Source organism: Falco rusticolus, chromosome 14 (genome assembly GCF_015220075.1).
Source record: "Falco rusticolus isolate bFalRus1 chromosome 14, bFalRus1.pri, whole genome shotgun sequence".
In the NCBI taxonomy this organism is placed as follows: Eukaryota; Metazoa; Chordata; class Aves; order Falconiformes; family Falconidae; genus Falco; species Falco rusticolus.
In genome coordinates this window covers 8482969-8507333 of record NC_051200.1, presented here as the reverse complement: position 1 = coordinate 8507333, position 24365 = coordinate 8482969, and the positions used below count along the sequence as shown (strand labels likewise).

Sequence of the window (24365 nt, the reverse complement as noted above, 5' to 3'; positions counted from 1 at the left end):
ATAAACTTAACTGTGTGCACATTAAGCCCCCAGCAATGGTATCACTGAATTTTAGAAAAAAATCCTTCAGCATTCCTATGGACAATAAGTGTAACACAGACTAATTTTCCCTTGCATATAATGCAGAACATAGACAATGTGCCACATGGGTTAAAATTGTGTTGCTGGGTTTTTTTTAAAAAGGCTTTAAGGCAGGCAGGGTACACAGCTCAGACTGCAAGTTCCAGTCTAGATGATAAGAGCTACGAAACCTTAAAGGGGATGGACTTTTTCATTCCAGTTCTGCTGGTGTTTTTCTCACGCAGATTGCAATACCATGCGGGTACGCATCTCTCCACAGATGACTGTGTGACAGGGCACCCCAACACTGACAACTGGCACTAAATGGGGTTCTCCTGAGGTCTCTGAGCCTCTCCTTCAGTACTTCATGGCAAATACCCTCCCTGCAACTCTCTTCACCTGAGGTGAATCCTGAAGTCAAAAACTCCACCGAGTACTGCTGTCGAGTTCAGAAGATCTGAGGTTTGCCTAGGGAAAGGTCATATTTTTCACACACATACAAAAGCCTTCACAGAGCATTTAACCGAGGAAAAAAAGAGAACTCCTCTCAGTGCCTTTTCATTTGGCTCCATTTGACACATCCTCTCTAAAAATTATAAGGGAGTTAATGGACACGATTAGTCTCTGAGAAAATACATCAGTCTCCAGATTTCTGAATGAGCTCTGTAAGAGACGAACTACATGGCACTGATCTCGCAGCAGCAGTCAATTCCTATTTCCTTCCAAAATCCTACTGGCCAGATGGTCCACAAAGCTCAAGGGAAAATTACTTAAATGTTTGGAAAGGCTTTCGGTATTAAGTTGGTCTCCAAAATGAAACCAGACTACGCTTCTAATTATTCTTAAAAGTAAAGTCTACCTTGCTTTTCTAATGAAATTAAGAAGGAGCAGTGTTTCCAAGTTTGCTTTTCTAAAGAAAAAAAAATAAATATCTGAATTCCAGAAGAGCCCTGGTGTTATTTTTTTCTAAACTGATCTAATCAGCTTTGTGCAGCAGAAGCCTGGCTGGCAAAGGTTCTCCTCTCGAGCAAACTACAGGTCAGATGATGTGCAGTAATAGTTCCTGAACAGCTACAAGCAGTTGCTGTTCAGTGCTGGATCTTCCAATTTTCTGTATTATTTGTAGGGATCAAAGTCAATCATGGCAGAGAGACAGAAAGGAACAGTGAACTCTTGAGAAGAAAAAAAGACAAACAACAAACCATCCTTGCAGAGTAACTTCAAGAAAATGGCTAAACACATTACAGCTAAAGAACTGCAGAACCTTAAGCAACGTGGACTAGCATAACTGCCAGCGTTTAAGATGCAAACTAGCAGCTGACTTGGGAAGAACTGGTCACAAAAGGTACCAAGAGTTTCCTGCAATTAACAACTGAACAGCTTTACCAGATTTTGAAATGCTCATCTCTTTGCCTTGCCCTGTTCAAACAAGCCAAGTTCACTTAGTACAGCGTAAGACGAAGCAGTGCACTATACAGGGAACCCTGCATCTGGGCAGCACAAACACAGCGCTGCAGCCCAGGCTGGGGACCCCCTGCCCCCCCACAGCCCAGGCTGGGGACCCCCCAACCCCCTTCCCCCTGTCCCCTATGCTTCTGAGGGGCTCCCTGCAGGGCTTCCCACCGACAGCTTCTCCTAATGCTTGTGTTCCTGCATGCAACTCCGGCTCCACTGATGCCCACAGGAATTTCTGCTGTTGAATTTACTGGATCTGAATTTGCCCTATAAAAGGTCAGATTTCTCAAACAAAACAAATCCCACTTTGCACCAAGTTCTCCACTGAAAAAGTGTGCATATCTAGTGCTTTCTCTGTTGGAGAATCTGCGTTCACACTGATCCCCTCACAGGTTTGGGCCAGAGTCTGTGAAGGAAGAAATTAACCTATGGCTTTGCTGCAGTGTGTCCATTTGTGTAAAATACCTGACAGCCAACGGCACTTCTACTGCCCAAACTTTGCTGCCTGTTGGAAATCAGCCTCTTCACAAAGCTACAGATGAAGGCCAGATGGAAACTGAGAACACTTGCTATTCTGATTGATCACACGTACATTTACATTCACAGGCATATAGATTTAACGGGATTCCTCTCACTCCTGATTTGTTAGTCAGTATGTCACACTCAGCTTTCCCAGGCAGCAATGCCACCTCTGTAAGCTTGTACAACACCAAATACAACGGGGACCACGGGACTATGGACAAAAGTGCATGCACACGTACACAAACACTTATATAAATGTTCAGAACTCTAAGACTGAAATCCACTGGCCCAGCCTATGAAACCGCAGGTGTCAATGAAGGCCCTTCTTCACCAGAGCACCAGAACCCTTCTTGTGATGGTCTCAAACACACTTCTCATTTTCCAAGCCCTGAACCCTGTCTGCTTCCTTTACCTTTGTAATGGCAATAGCTTGTCCAGCCAGCTGCATCACATCACAAAGCAGCTGTCAAGAAAGAAAAAGACACCCAACGAAACAACCTAAACTTCCACAAGGCACCCAGCTAATGCCAGCAGCTTGCTGGAGAAACGTGGAGTAGAAAGCATCTGAAGTCTCGTTTACATGCATAATACAAGTTTTAAAAGTGAGCATCTCTGCTTTAACATCATCTTCTAACTGTATTCACTTCAAAATTTACTCTAAAAGTTTAGCCATCCACAAGTTTCAATATAACTTCCTTTTGCTTCCTTGCATGTTCCGTCATCCACATCCAGATGCCAAAATACACCACCAACAGTTCATTGCTTCTTAGGATAAATCTGGTAATACATCCCAGAGAAAAATTTCGCAGGGTCAGCTAAAACTCCACAACATTGCCAACCCACATATTTAAATAACAGGAATGTATACAACTAGGCCTCTATTTACAACAATAGCATCTTAAAAAAGAAATAATAATCAAAGAGCATATGAAAACACCACACCAGAAAACATGCTTCCCAAGTATTGCCTTCTAGTTTCTGAACGTTTAGGTTCAGGGAGGCACATGGGATTACAGGGAATTTCAAGATTTCCTCCACTATCCAAGACAGAAGCTTAGCCAGGTTGCCTAAGAAAACAAGGTGTATGTGATTGTGCCGCCCTTGCATCCAACCATGTTGTAACCTGTCAGCCCATTCCAACCGAACCGGACAGACAGATATGCCATCATCTCCGAGATGATTCAATCCCCGTGTGCTTTGCGAAAAATCGGGGCTGGAGACAAAGTCCCTCCCTGCAGAAAAGAGGGCTCCAGCCTGGCACCGCCTGCCAGGGCGCAGGTCACACTCCGCAGCCAGCCGAGAGCCGCAGGCAGCAGCCGCTGCTCCAGGGGGTGGCTACAGAGCAAGCAGGGGCCATGGATGTATGCACAAGCAGAGATCCTAAAGGACTCAACGCAGGAATTGGCACTGCAGAGGTCAGAGGTGGAGACAGGATAAGAAAGGACAAATTTGCAAGTGCATTTTGCTAGCTTTACTACTTAGGTTTTCCTCAAAACCCAGGAAAGTTTAAACAACTGCAGAATTTACCTTGACATAGAAACCCATCTCTCATCAGTGCTTGTAGGCTACTTTTCTCTAGTCTTAACATTAACATTGCAGAAATATTTTTATGTTTGCACCACTGAGGCTTACAGAAAATACGTATTTTTGACATGTTTGCACAAGAAAATAACTATATTCAATAACAGAAGGGTAACAGAAAACCAAATGCCTACCAAGAAGGGCTTCTGAAATTAGTCACTGAGCCACCTTTAGAAACTGGCTCCCCAGCCCCAATTCTTGTTTGCTATTTACTCTGTAATCAAATGAGTGCAAGGTGAGCATAAAGCACCAGCATGCCACTGTTAGCATTTTACACCCACTTTGAATAGGTAAAACAGATTACATCATGTGGAAAGGACTGGAAAAAACAAGGATCCCAACCGTGATTTTTAAAGACCTGGTTTGCACACATGGTTTGACCCAGTTTAATTAGAAACGTATTTCCAGCTCGATTTTGTTAGGTGTGGACGTGCTCACTGGCCTGCATTGGTTTTGTTCATCATTTTCTTTTCATTGACCCTACCATGTCGGACATCACTCCCCCAAGCACTCATCTTTTGTGAAAATCCATCTCTGTCCATGCGGTTTCAGGGTGGCTTTGATAGAAGAGGGAGATTAACACAGACTCCTTCGGAAATTCCCATTTATTTCTGTTACCAGCTTTTTCTTCCTTTTAAAAGAATTTGGTTTAGGAAAGTCAGCAATTAACGCTGATTAAAAAGCTGACTGGTGTAAGCTTAATAATCATGTGTCTCATGATCCAGTGAGAACGGGGGTTTTATCACTAACTGGGACAGCAAATGTTGGCCACAGCCAGGGGTGGATCCAGCTAGTGGTTTTGCCTTCGCAGCAGTCATACGCGAGAACATGTTTCTGTGGCAAGGCAACAACCTCCTACCTGCTAAAGCTTCCTTTTGTTTTTGGAAAAAAAAAAAAAAAAGTCAAGAATAATAACGTAAGAAACTATTTTCTGCCAAACCTCAAGAGAGCTGCTGTTCTGCTTCATCACCAGCTGCAGCACACACCCCGTTACCCAAGGGCACCAGCACCCCTGCAACCCCGTCCAGAGCAGCGGGTGAGAAATGTTTGCAGAAACAAATGGCTATGCTGATGGCAAACATGGATATGGCAAACACAATACAGGAGGGGAAAAAAAAACAACCAACACCCCCCCCCCCCAAAAAAAAAAAAAAAAGATGTAAAGCCCTCTGCGTCATCTTACATGTTGAACTGCTGGCTAATGAAGGTTCTTTCAGCAGTGCTGATGCAGACACGTGGACGTCCTCCTTGGCAGCCAGGACACGAGCCAGACATGGCTTATCAGATCCCAACCGTCTCCTGGAAATACACCTAGAGAACCGCACAGTCAGCAGCCTGCTCTGGGGTGGGGAAAAATGCAGAAGCAGCAACCTCCCCGTTTCTCTTTCTGATCACGCTCCCGGTTTTATAAGGGGATCCCTGCAAATGAAAGTGCATCACACAGTCTCTGGGGACATTTCATATCACGCAACAACTATCGACAGTGAATGGCTTACACAACAGGACACCGTATAATGCCATTCATGCTACTTGCTGGGCAATAAAGGAAGGAAAACCCACTCTTGGCGCATACTCTTGCAACCTGAGAACAACCCCTCTGGAAGTCCAGGCAGCGTTTACACACAATAGGATTCAACCAGCCAGGCTCCCCATCCAGCATTTTATCCAGCACAGTGTCATCTCCATCCTGAGCTCCACTGCAGCCACAATCCTCGCCCAGCTCCCACGGGAAGGCTCAGCACTGGCTCTGTCCCAAGGGCAGCAGAGATGCCTGGAGCCCCACAGCCAAGCCTGTCAGACTCAAACTAGAAAACAATCTCTGCAATATAAAGAACTACGCTATTTTAATATTAATAACATCAAAAGGGAAAGGTCTGCCAGAACTCCATAATGTAAACAATGCAGGATACAGCAAAGCCAAGCTGTCTTTAATCTACTCACTATGACATTCAAAACCCATCTGCGTGACAGATAGGGCAAGTGCCACGCAGGCTCTAAGCATCACCACAGCTGATAAGGTCATTTTCTTTCATTCCTGGTCAGAGAACCGTGAATTCGGCAGAAGCAAGACGACAAATGCCATTACACGACCTAAACAGGAATTTGTTGTGACTATTTGAACAGCCCCATGAAGGCACAAGGTGCCTCACAAACATACACGGAAGCCTGAGTGCTCATGCATGTCTGTACACGCTGACCCCTGTACCAACATGAAAATACCCTTAACTCCAACATGCAAGCCAGGCAATACAGGCCATGCAAAGTCTTCCACCAGGTGGGTACCTCCAAATGAACACAATGCAAAGAAAGGAAGAGAGGAACATAGGAAAGGGTGAATCCTAAACCCCTCTAACCTTTACTCTCCAGCCTGTGGGATCAGAGACCTGAGTTTCCAGCCTTTGTTGTATGACTTCCTCTATTCAAAACAGCTCTGACTTAAATCTTTCAAGTGCCCAAAAGAAAGGAAAGCTAGTGCATCTCTTTGCCTCTTCATCCTCTCTCCATTTTCAGGCATATTTATGGAGAGCAGGCAACAATACACGTAGCTCCTCCAGATGCAGCCTCTGTTCTGCCAAGGAGGCTGTTCCAACCAGGCACCCAGCAATCTGCTCTGCCCTATGCGCGCACACACCGACTCCGCTGCATCTGAGCCGAGAGCCCAACACATTTGGGAAATGTCAGACCCGCTTAGGCTGATCTGCACATGCACAAAAAGCCCAATGCATTGCCGGTGCCCCACATTTTCCTGGCACACACCACCTCTGCGATGTCCAAGCTGTCCCAAACCTCAGAACTGCTGGGTTCACTGGGCGCACCCTACGCCTCAAGTGTTGATGTGTCTGCCTGCGAATTTTGGCAGTCTTCCACCCCGAGAGGTGACAAAACACATTCTAACGTCCCCGAAAACAAATCATCCTTCATCAAAAAGGAATCCCACCAGGGGAATAGTCTGGTACACCCAAACCGTGCACCGGTACTGCTTGTTCTCTTCTGCAGGTCCCAATGCACACACGGGACCAGTTCCTGCTGTCAGCCACTGATGAAAAACTGGAAGACTTCACCACAGCAATTTGATTTTCAGAGCAGCAGGGATATGCTGGTCCACAATACCTAACTGTACGCTCGGATATTAACAAAGGGCAACCAGGGAGCTGCTGATATAATCTGGCTTCTGGGGGCAAAACTTTTGGAAGAAGCCTCTTATATATTTCATATTAGCCTGGAAAAAGTAAATATTAAAGAAAAAAACCATTTTTTTCCTGGCTCTTCTCTTTTCCCATATAACAAGACAACATCACAGACAATCTGTGTAAATAAAACATTTGAGAGTCCATTATCTAAACCATATGCATATTTGTTTTATGTTGGTTTTGTTGCATATTTTAGTATAATTGTTCATAGATTTAAATCCAAGAGTAAAACAAGAGTAGACCAATCTACTACAGCAGAAATAATCAGTAAAATGGTTTTCTTTTAAGTACTAGTGAAAATCCATGCTAAAATTTAGCATAACAAAATTCCTCAGGTTCAGTAAAACAAGTATTTTCAGAAGGCCACCACACATTTCTTTTCTGCCCTCTCCCTCAAATTGTTCCCACTTCTAACAACAGAAATACAAGAAAAAAATGCATCAAAAATGCAGATATCAGATGTAGCAACTGCACAACTGTAGAGTCTGAAAATGGGATTTGACTAGTCAGTAAACCTCAAAAAATGTCAGTATTTTGCCAGCTGGTCTCACCTTCAGTTGTAAACACTCCTCGCGAAATGGAAAGTCAGAAGAATTCACATTAATATTCACATATACACTGTGAATGCTGAATTATTTCAGTGTGATAAGTACATTTTTTTTTTGAGTATGCAGTCCTAAAGACAATCTACAAAATATTAAACATCCTGCTAAATTAAAACGTGTGTTCAAACAAGGCAAATGAAATGTGATGTTCTGACGTTTCTGAAACAAAGTTTCAAAATGAAAGCCAAAAGAACAAAGTAATTTCTTGAAATTTTCCCACTAACGTTTCTGTTGCGCTCAACAGGTTTTGATTGGAGTGGAACTGTTGCCAAACAGCATGTTGTTCAGTCAGTGGCTGCTACTCAATTCTCACAAATCACCTCTGTAAGTCACTAATTGCTCTTAACCAGAATCCCAAAGCGCTTTGCAAAAACCAAGGACTGCCTCCACTGTAACAGCTACAGCCATAAGGAAAGCTCCATTTCCAGTGAATTCACGTGGGTTTGAGTAATGACCAGAGCAGAGGCAAGAAGAAAAACTGCATCTCCTGGACTGCAGCTGCCCACATCAACCCCTCTCTCACATTTACAAATGAAGTGGATTTCTTACATGATGGGACCCCCTAAAAGCAGTGCTACCAACCGCACGCTATTACCTATTAGTAATAACACCGCTTGTGCGGGGCACTGGAATAGCTACAGTTTGCTGCAAAGCACGTCCTTAGCATTGTTTGCCCCCTAAAATCTCAGAAGTTACTAAAGTTTCATGTTTTCACAGGGAGAATGAAGGGGATGGGGAAGAAATGACATTTGAAAAGGTGCTTCTAAAGCAAACCTTAAAAACCCTTTGGGAATCCCACAAACTCAGCAGGTTACAAGGGCAGGCTTATAAGATGCAGGGCTTAAAAATTTTTTTTTTAAAAAGTATACTATGAACAGCTGAAAAATAGCTTGTTCTTTAATTTTATTCCCAAGATGGTTACTTACAGATCTATGCGGGCCAAGAAAATTACTGCTGGCCAACAGCCTGAGAACAGCTGAACACCAGGCAGGAGAAGCACAATTTTATCACATTTATGGATTTTACAATTGAAATTGGACATTACAATTTAAAACTACTTATTGGAAATTTCATTATGATGGGACAAGGGGCTGACCTGCACCTCCACCGCCTGACCGAGCCAATTGTTTGACCCCAGCTGACAATAAAAAAATCGGTTTTTAAATTCCATTTCCCCACAAATGCCTTGGAAGGGCAGGATCAACAATTGTCCCACCGGATCCTGCTGCTGTCCACCCAGGCAGCTGCAGTCGGAATAGCTGTGCTACAACCAGGCCCAGCCACGCTCAGCTTTCAAGCCAGTGGGAAGATCATGGCTGGGCCAAACGCCGCTTCCCACTGGAGCTGCCACAGCAGGATGGTTGGGGTTGGAAGGGATGTCCTTTCCAACGTCTCTGGAGCGATGTCCCCCAAGAAAAATCACAGCAGGACTGTCACAGAGCCCTGCGTGAATCCACGTGGCACTGGGAGACACCACAAGACGTGCCCCCTGGAGATGCTCCTCCCGGCAGTAAGCACAGGGACCATGCTGCTGGTGGCACCGGTTCTGCTGCCAGTTGTCCCCACCACCCCTCTCCCAGTGCCCCACACCTCACGCAGCCTCCGATGCTTGTGGGGCGATTCGGAAAGCGTGGAAGAGGAGCTGTGGCAGTGGTCCATGGCAGCCGACAGTGCCAGCGCAGAGCTGTGGGAACATCCCTCGTGTTTCAGCATTCCCAGCCCCAGCGCTGGAAGCCTCACCGCCTGACTCGGCAGATTTCCATGCAACCTTTACACGGGCACAAATCAGTGTGTGGTTTGCAGGACAGCAAAGCTACCAGGCTCATGACTTCAGCGGAATAACAAACCAACCCAATTCTTTAATGCTATTTATTGCAGTTGCTCCAGAAGAGCAACACTACAAAGGGCTCGCGGCTGCCCCATCCCAAGCACTGACCCACGCTCCAGCACTGAGCACACCCAGGACCCCCCTCGCGAGCTTCTAACTGCTCCCAGGTGGCCTTCACAGGGCAGAGGTTACAGCTCTACAGCGACCACTCCGCGGTGGCTGCTACAACGGCTTCTCGCGGTGTTACTTCACCACGTGCCTGCCCCCACGCAAATCGGGCTGACGAGGAGAAGCTAAGGCAAGGTCACCCCTGCCGCAGAATGAACTACAGAGGCATTTCGCAGTTCAAGCAAAGCAATGCCTGTTCTACGTGGAGGAGAAAAACCCACCAGAGAGAGACCCCTCAGGTCCCGGGGAAGACAACAGAAGGTGATGGTGGGGACACTAGGGGTGGGATGGAGCTCAGCCAGGCCTGAGCTCACGCTCCCGGTGCCGACGCACAGGCATCCTGCAGGAGCTTTCACAGCCCAGGTCGCTGAAGGGAACAGGAGCTAAAGCAAACAGCTTTGCAGCAGTCCCACTATGCACGCTGGAAATGCTGTGCTACGTCCAACCCGTGGAAAATACCGATCCATTGCTGACCTCGGCAGAACCGGCCTCCTTGCAGACAGACACTCCTGCTGCTGGATTTTCCAGTGATGCCTGCAACAAAGCATTACTGCTACAGGGGTACTGGAGACCCCACTGAACACACAGGTAAAAAAGCTTCCTTCAGAACAGGATCACAATTTACATTTCTAAAAGATACCCCAGAAACTGTCTTTTGGTCCCCAAGATCTCATCCTGCAGGACTTCACTATCTGGCTCAGCAGAATGAACCTGTCGAAACCTCAAAGAGCACACTATAAAGCATTAGTACGGATTATTCTTGTACAAAATATGGGTTCCTCAGGCATAAACAAGTTCAAACACACTCTTCTGAAAAAACACCTGAAGACCAGACATGAAGCTTAAGAGAATATTTACTGCTGGTGAAGAGAATGGTGACGTCTTGTCTATGCAGCCCATGGGAAAGGACAGAAGAGCAGTACACGCTCCACACAGTTCTTTAGATCATTTCATCACAATGTCAAGTTTAAAGCACCGAATGCTGGATAAGTCTCTGAAATACATATAGCAATAATATTGAGAATAATAATAAAAAAAGACAAGCAGGCTATCAATATTTTTAGGAAACCAACTGATAAGTTCCTTTTATTATGCTCTACTAGCTATAGCCCAGAGGTACCAAAGAGGGACTTTCAAAAAATGTGCATGCATCCCTCAGGTCATTAAAGCAGACCTGGTAAGTACCATTCACTACATATAAAAAAGAACCAGAGCATGGAGATAAGGTGATGTGTGCTTGCAAGACACTGAATTCAGAAAAAGGCACAGTTACTAAAGCTAACATGCAATGGGAATCATCTCAAACATCTGTCAACAACAAGCTAAATTTTCTGCTGTGTAAAATTAAGTAATATCCTATCATTCATTCATCAACCCGATCAGCTCATTACAGGTCTGCGAGGTTTTTTGGACTGCAAACTGACAATTTCTTACAAGTTTTTCCCCCAACTCCATTGATTTATTTTGAAGAAGAAATAACATACACAATGAAGTACTTCTGAGTAGGTCAGATATTGTAAAACTCAGGCGTGCAAAGCGCTGGTCACTCTGAGGCTTATCTTCACGTAGGCATGATTCTGGATGCCACTGAGCAGTCAGGAGTATTGAAATCAATGTCACTAGTGAGGTGCTTAAAGGTAGCAAAGTGCTTGAGTGCGGAATTAAGAGCTTGAACCATTTCCTACTGTGCTCATATTATCACCACTGCATTTTTAGCATGTTCTCTTACCTTCAAATAGCACATCCCAGTGCCAACATCTGAAGTGTTATGCAACATGAGCTCAAAATGCCACCAGTTTAGGATGAAAATGCATTGCACACTCCCATATGAACGTTCAGGTCCAAAACACAGAGGACCTGGGAGCGGCAGGCCTGCCAACAAATTATTTGCAAGGATTTTACTACTCTCTAATGGCTGATATGGCACATCTAATTATTGTACATTGCTCTGCTGAGTCAAAGAGCTTTATTGTATAGAAATGCTCCACAGCTGAGAGTTTTTTTTCACATCCTTACTCTTCTATTTTTGATAAACTAGTGCTACACTGAAGAATCTTAATTGAATTCCTCTGAAATATTCACCAACTAGAACCAGGACTTCAAAATTTGCTAATTAATTTCACATGTATGATCCACTATTTCAAATTTGAGAGCTGAATAGAGTTTTGCATTGCCGTGCAAATGAGCAGGGAAACCAAGATTAAAAAACAACCTCAACAAAACAACCAAACACCAAACCCATAAACCCCACACACACTATGGAAAAAAAAGTGCTCCTGGCTCTGACAACTAAATGCACATGATACACTACCTATTTTATATCTCTCTCTCAAATAAAAGGCATTCCTCCTACTTTTTTTATATTCTCCAAGTCAATCATTCACAATCCAGTAGGCCGGACTGACAGTAGGTATGTCCTGCCCACTGAGATTCATGTGTCCTGTAGTCAATCAAAGTCCTGTATTCAAATCAAGATTGGAAAAGACCCTGGAAACACATGGTCCCACCTTCTGCTGAAAGCAGGGCCTTAAGTTAGGTTACCCAAAACAATGTCAAACAGCCTCGGATATTTCCAGCAAGGGTGACTCCCACCACCCCCCTGGGAAACCTATTCCAATGTGGACTTGCTCTCACCGTAAAGAACTTTTTCCCTACATCCAGATGGAATTTCCCCTGAGAGACCTGTCCCTGGTTCCTCTTGTCCCGTGCATCCCTGTACACGCATCTATCTTGTCCCGTGCATCCCTGTACACGCATCTATCTTGTCCCGTGCATCCCTGTACACGCATCTATCTTGTCCCGTGCATCCCTGTACATGCATCTTCCATACAAACCACCATCGAAGCACACGAAGACTGTGCCTAGACTGCCCCCAGCCTTCTCTTCCCTAGGCTGAAAAAAAACCCAATTCCTTCAGCCTTTCCTTCCTCGTGCATAAAGTTCTTCAGCCCTCTACATGTTTTTGGTGGCCCTCTGTTGGACTCTCTTCAGTTTCCCAGTGTCTCTCTGGAACTGGGGGAACAAAGATGGGCCACAGTATTCCAGGTGTGGCTTAACAAGAGCAGGGGAAGTAATTTTGCTTGCTATTGCTATGCTCGTGCTGCAGCAGCCCGAGGCACGGTCTGCCCTCACTGCTGCAAGGGTGCACTGCCAACTCCACTCCTTTCTGATGGAGGAGGAACAGGACCAACACAGTGGTGTGGAAGCTTTAAGAAAAGCGTGCAGGCGTGTATGAGAGTGTATTTAGGAGCTGCGGGCAACTGAGAGAAGAAACACATGTAGTAGTATGCGGATTTCACAGGTGTCAGTAAAAATCAGTGGCATGAAGTTAAATACTGAAACACCAAATGACACCGCTCTGGCGCATTAATGGTATTACAGTCATCCACACCAAACTTTCCAGGCTTCCCATTCATAAGCACCACGACATTTCAGACTGTACCACAAGGGCAGTAGCACATATTGAGCTCATGCTTATTCCTAAGAATAAGTCCTGTTGCCAGAACTAGCAGAAAAACATTATTTGTTTGCACTACTGATCCAAAGAGCTACGCGATGAGTTGCTGGCTCCATCCAGTCCACTGCAGCAATACTTCTTTATACACTGCTGCCTACAATAATTAACTATTTTTTCATGTGGACAAGATAATCAGCTGTGCTAATAAAAACCCAAATAAAGAAAATTAACAGACAAACAAGCACACATCTACCAACTACTAGTCAAACAGAAATTAGCATCTTGTAATTTCCATAAAGAACAACTGATCTCCCTACTTGACTCATCAAAATCTCAGTGCCTTGAAGGCTACAACTGGCTTGAAAACTGTAACCGACCATAAATGATACCTGAGATAACAAAACATTTTAACATCTCTGCAGCCAGTCTGAAGACTCTGAAATTGCATTTCAGCCCCGAGACACGTTCTTCAGAAGGTGGCTACTTCTGACCCACCCCAGAGGGACGGGTTTTAAGTTTTCAGCTTAGACCTGTTCACCTTCTGGATTGCACTGAACATAAAACTGTGATGTTTCTTACATATAACCTAGTAACTGCCAGAGGTGCTACCATCAATTAAGCTTTTCAATACAATCCACAGACTTTAACGCTTCATAACTTTGCACGGTCTTGTGATTCTGTCCTCCCAGTACCAAGTCTCAAAAAAACCCACGTTGCTTCCCCCTGCTCCTCCCACGATGGTCTCAATTACTTCAGCCAGTTAGTCAATAAAAGGAATTATGAAGAACTTAGAAGACTTTCAAATTGTTTAAGATAAACTGAGAAGTCATATTTACGCTTCACTACGCTCCTGCAAGTGTACATCAACAGCAGAGTAACTCAGAACTCGCATCAACAACTGAAGTACGATTAAATGCCAAGAAACAGCTGCATTTAAAAAAAAAAAAAAAAAAACACCAAAAAACAAAAAAAACCCCAAAAGACCCAAAACACTTCCTTACTCAGATCTGCTTCCTTTTTGTATCCAGAGTCTTATGTGACTACACAGAAATAAAAATATTAGCTGTGCAGAGCCACTGCAGGAAGGCAGGACTGCTTCCACCCTCTACTAAGCCTCAGCCAGAGCACTGCTTGGTCTTCACCGCTTGCATTACCAGGAAGCCACTGCTTCTCTTTTGATTCTTGTAGTCCCAAACCAGAGCATGCATCTCAAGCTCCCTGTGCCCTCAGACTCCACTAACAACACGACCATTTCACACACACGGCAGCTGCAAATCTTTCAAAGTCTATCACCAGCCTGCAAGATCGTACCCCTAAAAACCAGCAGCCCCTGGAACTCACCAAAGACACTGACCTCCCATTCCCTAGGCCACTCAAAAATGCCAGGTGAGGGTAATCCACATCATTAAGACAAAAGAAGTCAAAAGCCCCCAGTCAGGTGCCTCCTGACATCAGAAAACAAGCAGATTGCACAGATGCTGCTGACGACCTCATTTGGTCTGTGAAAACTTTTTTAGAAGGGTGAGGACTCTCAGAGTTGAACGAATAGGATTAGGAGCAATTCCTCTTTAACCTGATAACTCGAAAACCAAAGCAGCTATAAACTCAGAGTCCCACAGCCCCTTCCAAAGCTCAAGAGCAATTGTCTGACCCAAACACTTCAAAAACCACTTCAGTTGCCTCATGTCTCCTTCTTCCCCATTTATCCATTAGAAGAATGACTCTGCACTGAAAATTAAGAGAGAAAATGCATTAACAGGCTCCTACTGGGGACGCACCACTCAGAATACGAAACTAACAGCTGAAGCCTTCAAAAAAAAAAAAAAAATTCTTCACCCACCCCAACCTTACAGTTTAGCTATTAGTAAATGCACCAGCACAAAGATACAACCGTTCTACATCAAGGGGGATCCACGATCGCTGTCCAGCTCTACACAGCAATAGAGTCCAACCATGGAAGGAAAACAAGGCATCCATATAATTACACTTCTAGAGGTAATGGGAGCAGGCAAAGAATTATTCAAATCAGCACTGTCGGGTCTCGACAGCCATACCCACATTGCAAGATACAGCCTCCAGCACGCCAAGAGCAGCCCACTCAGCCACAGACAAAAGCTTCTTCAACGCTTTCAAAGGTATCACCTTTAATGGTACCCCACGTCACAATACAGCGACTCTCAGCAAATAAAAAAAGATGGTGTTTATAAATCCCCTAGATTGTTTTCTGCCATTTTACTACCATCCCTAAGACCACCCAGTTCCAGGTTCCCCAGTCAGCCTGCAAGAGGGGGTTCCAGGGCACCGCAGCAGCCCCGGGAGGAAGCAAAACCCAAGAACTTGCGGATGACACCTCCAGCAGTCTTGCTTCCTCCCAGATGCCACAGATAGTTATGCAATGCAAAACACTGTTCTGCCCTGTCTGAAGGTCCTTACTGATCAGCAGACCTACAAAACTCCCAAAACGCTGGCCCTCACGCTTCAGACAGCAACCCCACGTCCCTCACGCAGCCTTTGTGGTCCCTGGCCTCAAGGATTCCCAGGAAGACGGACAGCCCTTCCAAAAAGCCGTGCATGGGGAGTTCAGAACCTTCTCTTTCTGATATGCATTAAATGCAGATGATGCAGCAACTGGACACAGTCTGACCTTTAGCACTCCAAAGTTCAGGAAACAAAGGCACAGAAGAGCAAATACTCGTACTTCTCCAACCACTGGCAAATGCACAGCTTCCAGCTGCTTTCAGAGACGAGTCTCTGCTACCACCTTCCACCGCGTTATTCAGAATCGCCTCTTCCATAGTATTGTTCTTCAGGTTTCAGCTCCCAGAAGCCAGCAATTAACTTAAAAACTCATCTGTCATTTCAAGAAATAATGAAGCCCAAGTCTCATGGCTTCTGGGTACCATCTGATTTTTAATGTCTAATTCATTCTTTCCAAAAGGCTGAAGTTGCCAATACTGGCATATTTACATCCTACTACCTCGTAAGTTGTCAAAAACTCCGCTAGCTTTTAGTCAGTTATTACATGCAAATCCCAACTTCATAACATTTCTAGACAGCTGCAGCATTACCACGGGTACAATTTATACCTCTTCCATTTCATTTCAAAAGACACTGAACTGGAACTGGTCTGGAATAATTCAGTATGAACAATACTCTCCTTCAGTTATTTTCTTAAACATTGTTTTCCACATCTAATGATGAATCCTCTAAATTTTATTTTCGTTTTTATGGAGCAGCATATAATAAAACATATAGCCCTATGAATCATCTTCACAGCCAACCAAGCAATTTAGTAATCTTGGACATAGTTTATTTAGCCTGAAATAAGGTTTGCTTTGATTATTTGCAAACTACTATGTGTAGTTTCTGAATGTATGGAAGATTCTGACACCTCTGCAAAATAAAAAAATAAAAAGTACTGTAATGACAGGAGTACATTAGTGTATATCTGAGAATACTTTAAATATTTATGACCACTAGCCTAAACTAGACAAACTACAAAACAATTCCAGCATTCCCTAATTCACTCCACCAGTCCTAGCATTGCATAGATCGAAGAATGTATTACACAGCAGTGAAAAAGAAAAGTGAATACTACAGCCTAGCTTTTTGTGGTCACTTCAGAGGCAGCTGTTCCGTTGCAGCTGCCCTCCTCCAGAGGGAAGAACCATTTGCTCTGGTCGCAAGGCCAGCGCCAGAGAGATGCCACCCCAGTACATTCAGCTGGCACTCAGCATCTGCTGCAGATGTACTTCCCCAAACACACTGGAGCTTTGGACCATGTGCAAACTATTCACAACAGACACCAAGCTGACTGCCTGCAGTTTGGAGCACACACTTTGTATCTGCCCACCACTCTGGATCTGTCATCATCTGTCTTCTTCAGCTGCACAGTTCGCTGTCATCCTCCCGCAAAGAGCAGCTCCATCCCCTAAGCAAGCCTCAGCAAAACACCCTACATCCAGTAATCACATGTATTTATACGAACAAAGCCCTTGCTACAGGTGTGCTTGCGCAGAGCCAGGGTTACACACAGTCTACCTTCTCTCCATCGTGTGATGGATGTGCACAGAGCTTCCCCTCAGCACCCTCAGCCTTGCCAGACCCTGTCCCTCTGAGTGTAGAATGAGGCCAGATTCAAATCACCCATCATCCACAGTTGTCGACCCCGGTCTCTTGCATTGTCAGTGGAGAGCAGCCTTTGGGTACAATTTTTAACTGTTATAGTCAATATTTCTTATGCATTTTGGCAACTAACATTCTACTGAACCACACGACAGCTCAAAACATGTTATTTTGCAGCACAGCAGCAAACTATGTCACTCCTTCCTGTTTCTGCCATGACTAAGCAGCTGATTCACTCTCAGCATCCTTAAAGGATGACTAGGCTGAAATTTTTTCTCTCCCAATATAAAATAAATCCAGGCTGGAAAAGAAAGGCAACTATTTCTAAGGCCATTTTGGATCTTCATGATATTTTTACAGCTAGAAAACCCTGTGATTACACTGACAACAGCACCCCGAATATCTCCTGGATTCTATTCTTAATTTAGTAGTGTTGACCTCTGTATCTGAATGACAATCTCAGAAACAACACAGACTTAATCACAGCAACAGTTACATGAGAAACGTCCTGCTTCTGACATAAAAAATAAATTTAAAAAGTGTAGTACGGGAAAGCAGACACTCCCCAAAACTGCTTCAGCAGAGGATTTTCCAGAATCCTTGAAAGAGCACCTATAGCTTCAAGGGGAAACCAAAACGCGATCCCAGCAGATCTGCCACCAGAGGATGGACACCGAAACGTAACATACATTCAACATGCTGAAATCAGAGAAAGAGGAACAGCCCTGCGTTCCTGCAGTGGCCCCCTCGGCAATCCTCCTGCAACACAGATGACGGCAGAGAGCACCTGCACCCACACGGAGCCGTGTGGCACTGGAGCCTGTCGGCAGCAGGATCTGAGGGAGAAGCCAGACCAGACAGCTTCCCCCAGCACAGTTACCTTCCAACGCACCTCCAAGAGTCCAGCAGCACGGCCTTTTCCTTCCTCTGTCTTCTTTCTCCAAATGGGAACAACACAGACTCGGTTCCCGATTTTATCAGGTCTACTTTCTCTTCTTACATCACGCTTAGGAAAGGCTTTACAGTGAAAAACCACTTTTCTAGGCTAGTTCTTACAACTAAACAATGGTGTGCATCGCCCAGCGTACACAGCATGTTATGGCAGACAACATTTAATTGCTGTTGTTCCTTGATGGGTAGTTCTGCTTTGGTATTATGGCGACAAAGGTAATAATGGGCATCACAAAGTTCCCAGCCTGCCTGCAGAGCAGGGTTAATTGGCACCTCTGTCTGGAGAGCACTGCTTTAGTCTCGGCTGAGCTCCCCACTCAATCCAGGCCAAATTCAGCCATCACTGATGTTAATGTGTGCCAGCCACTTATTAAATAATCTTGAAAAAGAGAATATAACCAACAGGACAGAAAAAACAGGGCAGACAGAAGTCAGTACAAAAGCCAGCACGCTCCTCTGACCTGCGGCAGCAGGGACATGGGAACGGGACAGAAGGAAGGGGCACAGAGTTCCACTGGTGACACCATTTTGCGTTATGCAGAAAAGACAGCAAGATAAAGCAGGCTATCACTGGAACAATATTATCCATCTTCTCAAATGGTGTTCATCTCTGTTTTAGGAAAAACAGCTCTATCAAAAACAGCTTCATAAATTAAAGAGGCATCCAAACCTTGTAGACTTGTCCGTATGTCCCATTTCCAACAACCTGCACCAGTTCAAATATTCCCGCAGGGTCCTGCAAAAAGCAGAAGAAATAACATTATTCAGAGCAAAGCAATCACTTCGTAAGGGAGGGTAACCATACACAATCAAAATGAAAACACCTGTGGCACATGTCCTAATGATTGGCATAACACACTGGAAACAGCCAAATGACAATATAAGAAATACATTATTATTAGAGTTTTCAGTCAAGTTGCTGAAAACTCTATACACAAAGCAAGCCAGTGAAGATTTGTAGCACGGCAACATGACAGATACAAAAAATAATGGAGACGCGTGAAGAACACAAGAATTCATCTGATTCAGCTCAGCAGCAGAATAAACTTCAGGCTCCCTAAGCCTTAAAACACTGAGCTAGCCTGGAGGCTGAGCTGCTGTCTTCTGCTATGAAACACTTTGCACTAGCAATGTAACAAAGGAAAGAACCTAAATAATGGAACTGAAAAAATGCTATATAAAGCATCTGAGCCCAATTACCTTACAGAAGGGAAATGTACCATCCCAGGCAATCTTAACACTACAGGGAGCCTGAGAACGCTCAGCCGTCCTGCTCTGCATATGTCACAAGGTGAATTGGACTGATGGATTGAAGTCTTGGCTTTGAACGCCAGCTAGATTGCTGTTCATTTACATGAGAGATTCACGTGTCAGGTGATCAGTGTACCACACCACAAGAACCAACTTTCCCTCTACTGGTTTAGCACCACTTGCTGTAAACCCAACCACGGCAGTAGATGCCCTCCAATAACGAGATGCTGCAGCCTTTCAGATAGAGCAAGGCCATCTTGCTGCAAGGCACGGGCCAGCACATGCTCGCTCCTGCATGACTGAGCGTGTTAAGAAATCTGTTCCTGCAGTTAAAACTCACTTGAGAGATTTATATAAAACCATTAAGAGCCCTAGAGACCAGTTTCTTGGTTTCTGGCTGAGCCATTTATCAGTCCGCTCATTTCTTGGGATGATATCATCGAGAGATTTATATAAAATATTATTAACTCCATGTGTCAGTTTTACATCTGTTTCAGCAATCTGTCATATCAGTTGATGCCTCACACACATCTACGACCCTGGTTGCAAAACATCCCTTTTCTTAATGTATCAAGCTACTTCTCCACTCCACTTATATGTTATGCTTTTAATATATATAAACAATGCTTACTTTATATCTGATATGGAAATGTTTACATCAGCAAAATCCCAGAGGAAACATGCAGGCTTTTTTGTGGGCAGATTCTGCCTTTACTGGCACAACTGTCAGGACAAATGGCAATACCTTTCAGTGTCAGAGCAATACAGCACTGACTTCCACCAACAAGAGTACTCATGGGTTAATTTGGTTTTTGCCTTTAAGTTAAATGAATTTTAATCTTGTACTTCCTGGATTGTCAACCTCACAAGACTTTTTTTTTTAAAAAAACTGATTAACAATGCATAAACCAGATCAAATCACTTTTGACCCATGCACAGGCCACTCTGTCATTTCTTTTCTATCTCATTTTTAAAGACCAGGCAATAAGGCATGGCTTTTTAGATTTAAACCCCAATTCTAAAAGCCCTCACACAAAAGGAAATCAGCAGGGCCACTCGTGTACGGAGCTAAGTGCAGGCATAGGAAAGCTGGCAACACTGGGGTCTTTGTAAGGTGCTTTGCTTCCTCCTCATTTCTTCATTTTGCATTTCTACTCCTCTTGGATATAAACGAGCCTTACCATACACTTCGCTTCAGCACAGCTAAAGCCAGCAGCAATCCGCTGCTGCTGCTAAAGCAACAGGTGAGTGGTGCAAACCTCTGCTTGGCGCACGCCCTTCCCACAGAGCCGTGCTGTCGGTGCACGCAGCCCATGCACTGCTGGACACGGCAGCACCCCGAGGAGCCCTGCCAGAGCCAGGTCCCCGTGCACAGCGCCTGCCGTGCCCCTCCGCAGCAAGCGCGACCAGTGCCCCGCTCCCACGCTTCCCCTGCAGAAAGCAGCGCGGCGGAGTTCAGAGGGATTCATAGCGCGCAGAAACCTAGAGGAACATAAACCGCACTTTCAACTCGGAGTTTGCAACTGTGCCTCTGACTTAAACTCATGCTCTGTCCCCCTTCTTCTTCTCCAAGCTTATTTATTATGGAAATATAATAATGTGCCTCAAAATCAGCTCCTCTCTCTCCCTCCAATCAATTTCATGCCAATTTAGCATACTAACAGCTTCCTTCTAAAGGCTTCACTCTAGGAAAAAAACCCAAACAATTATCTAAATAAATGTTAGCATTAACTTTAATACAGCGAAAATCCTACCCTGTCCTTGCTAGCCAACTGAGCATTTAACGTCTACAGCCCCCACAGCTCTGAGTGCAGCCAAAATACTTGGCCACCTCTCTTCTTTTAATCAGGACACCGTAGTGAACCGAGCCTCATTAAGAGTCATAAAAGATATTAATCTGGGCTCTGACTTCGGTCCTTGGATTGCCCTTGTTTGCTTGGATATCAGCACTGCATTGTTCGCTGGCATTCTTCACAATAGGCCACCTTCTTAATTACCTTGGAGTTGGGTATCATCTTTGATGTAGTGCTTCCTCTCAGCTACCGTGTAAGCCTCGTGGTCCATCCACCCCTTTACCAGCCAGCACCTGCCAAACTGCAAGGTTTGCTTTGACAGATGCCAAAATCCTGGCCTGAACATTCATCACTTTAAGGTTAATTACTGTAATGCACCGTACCATATGGTGGCCTTCTTGCCTTCCTGCAAGTCATGTGCAGAGTACCCAAAAGGCAAGAGCAAGACCACTGACACAGAGGCTCCCAGGGCACATCCATCTCCTCTGCGAGGCAGAATGAAAAACCAGGCATGCTGGAAGAGCCTGACTGAACCACGCTTTTCACAGTCTCTGCAGCTAAACAAAGTACAGGTGTCTGAAGCTCAGGTTCTTCTATAGGGCCTCAGTAACGCAGAAATAGAGGCTTCTAAACCATCTGACTCCCCTGATGAACCCAGGGCAGAAGCATCCCAACAAGATCCTCTGGCCACATCTGGAGACTACAGCCCAAACCACCTCTTTCCAGGAAAAGGGGAAAGCCCTGCTGAGCACCCATGTGGAGGGGAGCAAGGCCAGCCGGTGCAGTTTGGGTACGGCCCCCATCACAGCCGTACCTCCCCGCTGAACCTCCCCGGGGCAGCGAGGCTGGTGGGAGCACAGCACCGGGCACCCGGGACAAGGCAGAGGTACAGCACCCATCTTCCACAGGATTCCTACAGCCCAGCCTCGCCCGCCTCCCGTTTCCCACTAAGCACAAACCCCAAACTAAGGCTGCTGATGTGCCGAAAAGGTCTCCTCTGAGAAGATGTCTGTCCCTTCCCCCGCCAAGGCTGGAACCCACAGCACTTACAGCCCCGGCGAGGTTTCTGCATGGACAGGTTTTGACACAAAACCTGCTCTCGGGTTTGCAGCACTACTCTTTTTCAAACTTAACCTGGTTTCTTATCGTATATTTAAGGAGATAAGGTTCATCTACTAAAGCACTAAAGAAGAACTTCCACTGTTTTGCCTTACTCCCCCCTACAGGGACAAGTTAAATCTGTTTGCCTAGCCAGGAGCTTTGTGCCATCTTCACAAACCTCAGCGTCTCTGCTGCTTTTCTTCTTTCTGGCTCTGGTCTGCAACACCCTCCTCACCATGTGATTATTGCAAAGGCTTCTCCTAGCCCTCTTTTTTGGTTTGTGTGATTTTTGGGTTTGGTTGATTTTTTGTTTTGTTTTTTTTTGTTGTTGTTGTTTGGTTGTTTTGTTGTTTGTTTTTTTTTTTTTCTCTGATATTTTTAGCAAGTAGCTTGCCTTGGTTTCACTGTCTAGGGCTGACTGCTTTTTGCCACAATTGAACTCTTCCCTCTTCTTCTGTGGGGAGTGCTCCAGAAACAAACTGTCTTGGCTGGGCTGGGTATGGGAAGCCACGGGTCTACGGGCATCCTTCACTGCCCGGTTAACTGTCTGTGGACGCAAAACACTAACAGCGTAGCTTTAACCTGGCGAAAAGTTTGGATTGTGTTAAAAACCTAAAACCACAAGAGGATAATGATAAAAATTCACAGGAAACTAGGTGAACGCTTTTTTAGGTTGGGGTGGTTTCTTTTTTAATTGGGGGGGGGGGGGAGCCCAAACCTCAGCAAAACGCACAAAAGCCAAAACTCCCCGCACGTATTTTCTTCTAGAAAATCCTCATTTCTCACGTGTTTTCTCCCCGCAGCGTTCGCGTCACCCTGGAGCACCCCGGGGGGAGCTGTCTGTCAGCCGGGGGGGAGCGCACCTCCGCGGCGGGGAGCGACGTGGGGCCCGGGCCCGGCTCCGCTCACGCCGAACGCGCCTGCCCGGCCCCCCCGCCCCGCAGCCCGCTGAGACACCACACGCACGGCATCGCCCCGCTCCCCCCGGTCCCTCCCTCCCGCACGGCATCGCCCCGCTCCAACACCCGCACGCACGGCATCGCCCCGCTTGCTCCCTCCCTCCCTCCCGCACGGCATCGCCCCGCTCCGACACCCTCCCGGCACGGCATCGCCCCGCTCCCCCCGCTCCGACACCCTCCCGGCACGGCATCGCCCCGCACCCCCCGCTCCGACACCCTCCCGGCACGGCATCGCCCCGCACCCCCCCGCTCCGACACCCGCACGCACGGCATCGCCCCGCACCCCCCGCCCGGCGCGGGTGTCCCAGCCGCGGAGGCAGCCCGCAGCGCCGGCGCCTCTCCACGCACAGCGGCCCCCCCAGACAAGGGGGAGCCCCGGGGTGAAGCCTTCGCACAGCCCTGCGGCGGGGCTGCAGCGGCGGGGAGGGGGCGCGGGCAGCCCCATGCCCGGAGGAAGGGGGGTCTCACCGCCCGCAGGACGGCGGGGAGGAAGGGGGCCCGCCCCCGCCCCTCCTTACCCGCAGGGCCGCCAGGTCGATGCCGTCCAGGCTGCGGGCGGCGCAGTCCCGGGCCATGGCGCTCCGCACCGCGGGCAGCGCTGCGCTGCGCTCCGCCGGCCCCAGCTAACGGTCCCGCGGGCGGCCCGCGGCGGCCCGGCCGTGCCCCGGCGGGCGCAGGGAGGCGGGCATGCCCGCCCGCCCCACGGCCCTCCCCGCCCGCGGAGGCAGCCCCGGGCCGCGCCGCCGCCGGCAACTTTCGCCCAGACGGTTCCTCGGGAAAAAGTTTGCGAGGAAGTGACGTGCCGCGCCGCGCCGGGGGCCGGGGCCACCTGCTGCCGGCGGGGGCGGCCCCCGAGCGGTGAGGGGGGATCCGCGGGTGCTGCCCGGCCCCGCACACCGGCCCCGCCGCGCCTGCCCACGCGCCGCCCCACGCGTGTCCCCGTCCCGCCCCTCCCCCCCTCCCGCCGCCGGAGCCCCGCGGCCGCCTCAGCCTCAGCCCGGGGTGTCGCCGCGGGGCCCCGCAGGCTGGCGCCGGCCCGGGGCAGCACCGGGGGGAGAGCCCGGGGGTCCCCGGGGTGCGGTCGGTGCCACGGGGCTGGCGGAAGGTGCACCAGCCGCTTAAAAAAAAACACCCAAAAAGCCAAAACAAAAACTTTACACCCCCCAACTATATAAAAAAAACCCTTAAACTAACCCCCACCTCCCAAACTACATTAACAAATAATAAAAATAAAGCTAGCGGCCACAAGCACTTCAAGACCCTGTCCCCAAGGGGATGAGCGTGGCACAGACGAGCCCCCCAAGGTGACGGTGACGCT

General features: G+C 46.9%; 1 protein-coding gene across 3 annotated transcripts in view; it reads right to left on the bottom strand.

The window, feature by feature from the left end:
- NRK (Nik related kinase) overlaps positions 1–23834 on the bottom strand; it is a 108186-nt gene extending 84352 nt beyond the window's left edge. Inside the window, exons 1-2 of one of the 3 annotated variants that reach the window (XM_037408066.1) lie at positions 23566–23834; positions 18614–18679 (exon numbers count right to left, since the gene is read on the bottom strand). In XM_037408066.1, the coding sequence (XP_037263963.1) occupies positions 18614–18679; positions 23566–23622 (123 nt within the window). In that variant the 5' untranslated portion in view covers positions 23623–23834. The remainder of the gene's footprint in view (positions 1–18613; positions 18680–23565) is intronic. The other 2 variants (XM_037408067.1, XM_037408065.1) reach the window with 2 other exon arrangements.
- Positions 23835–24365: the final 531 nt, after the last annotated feature.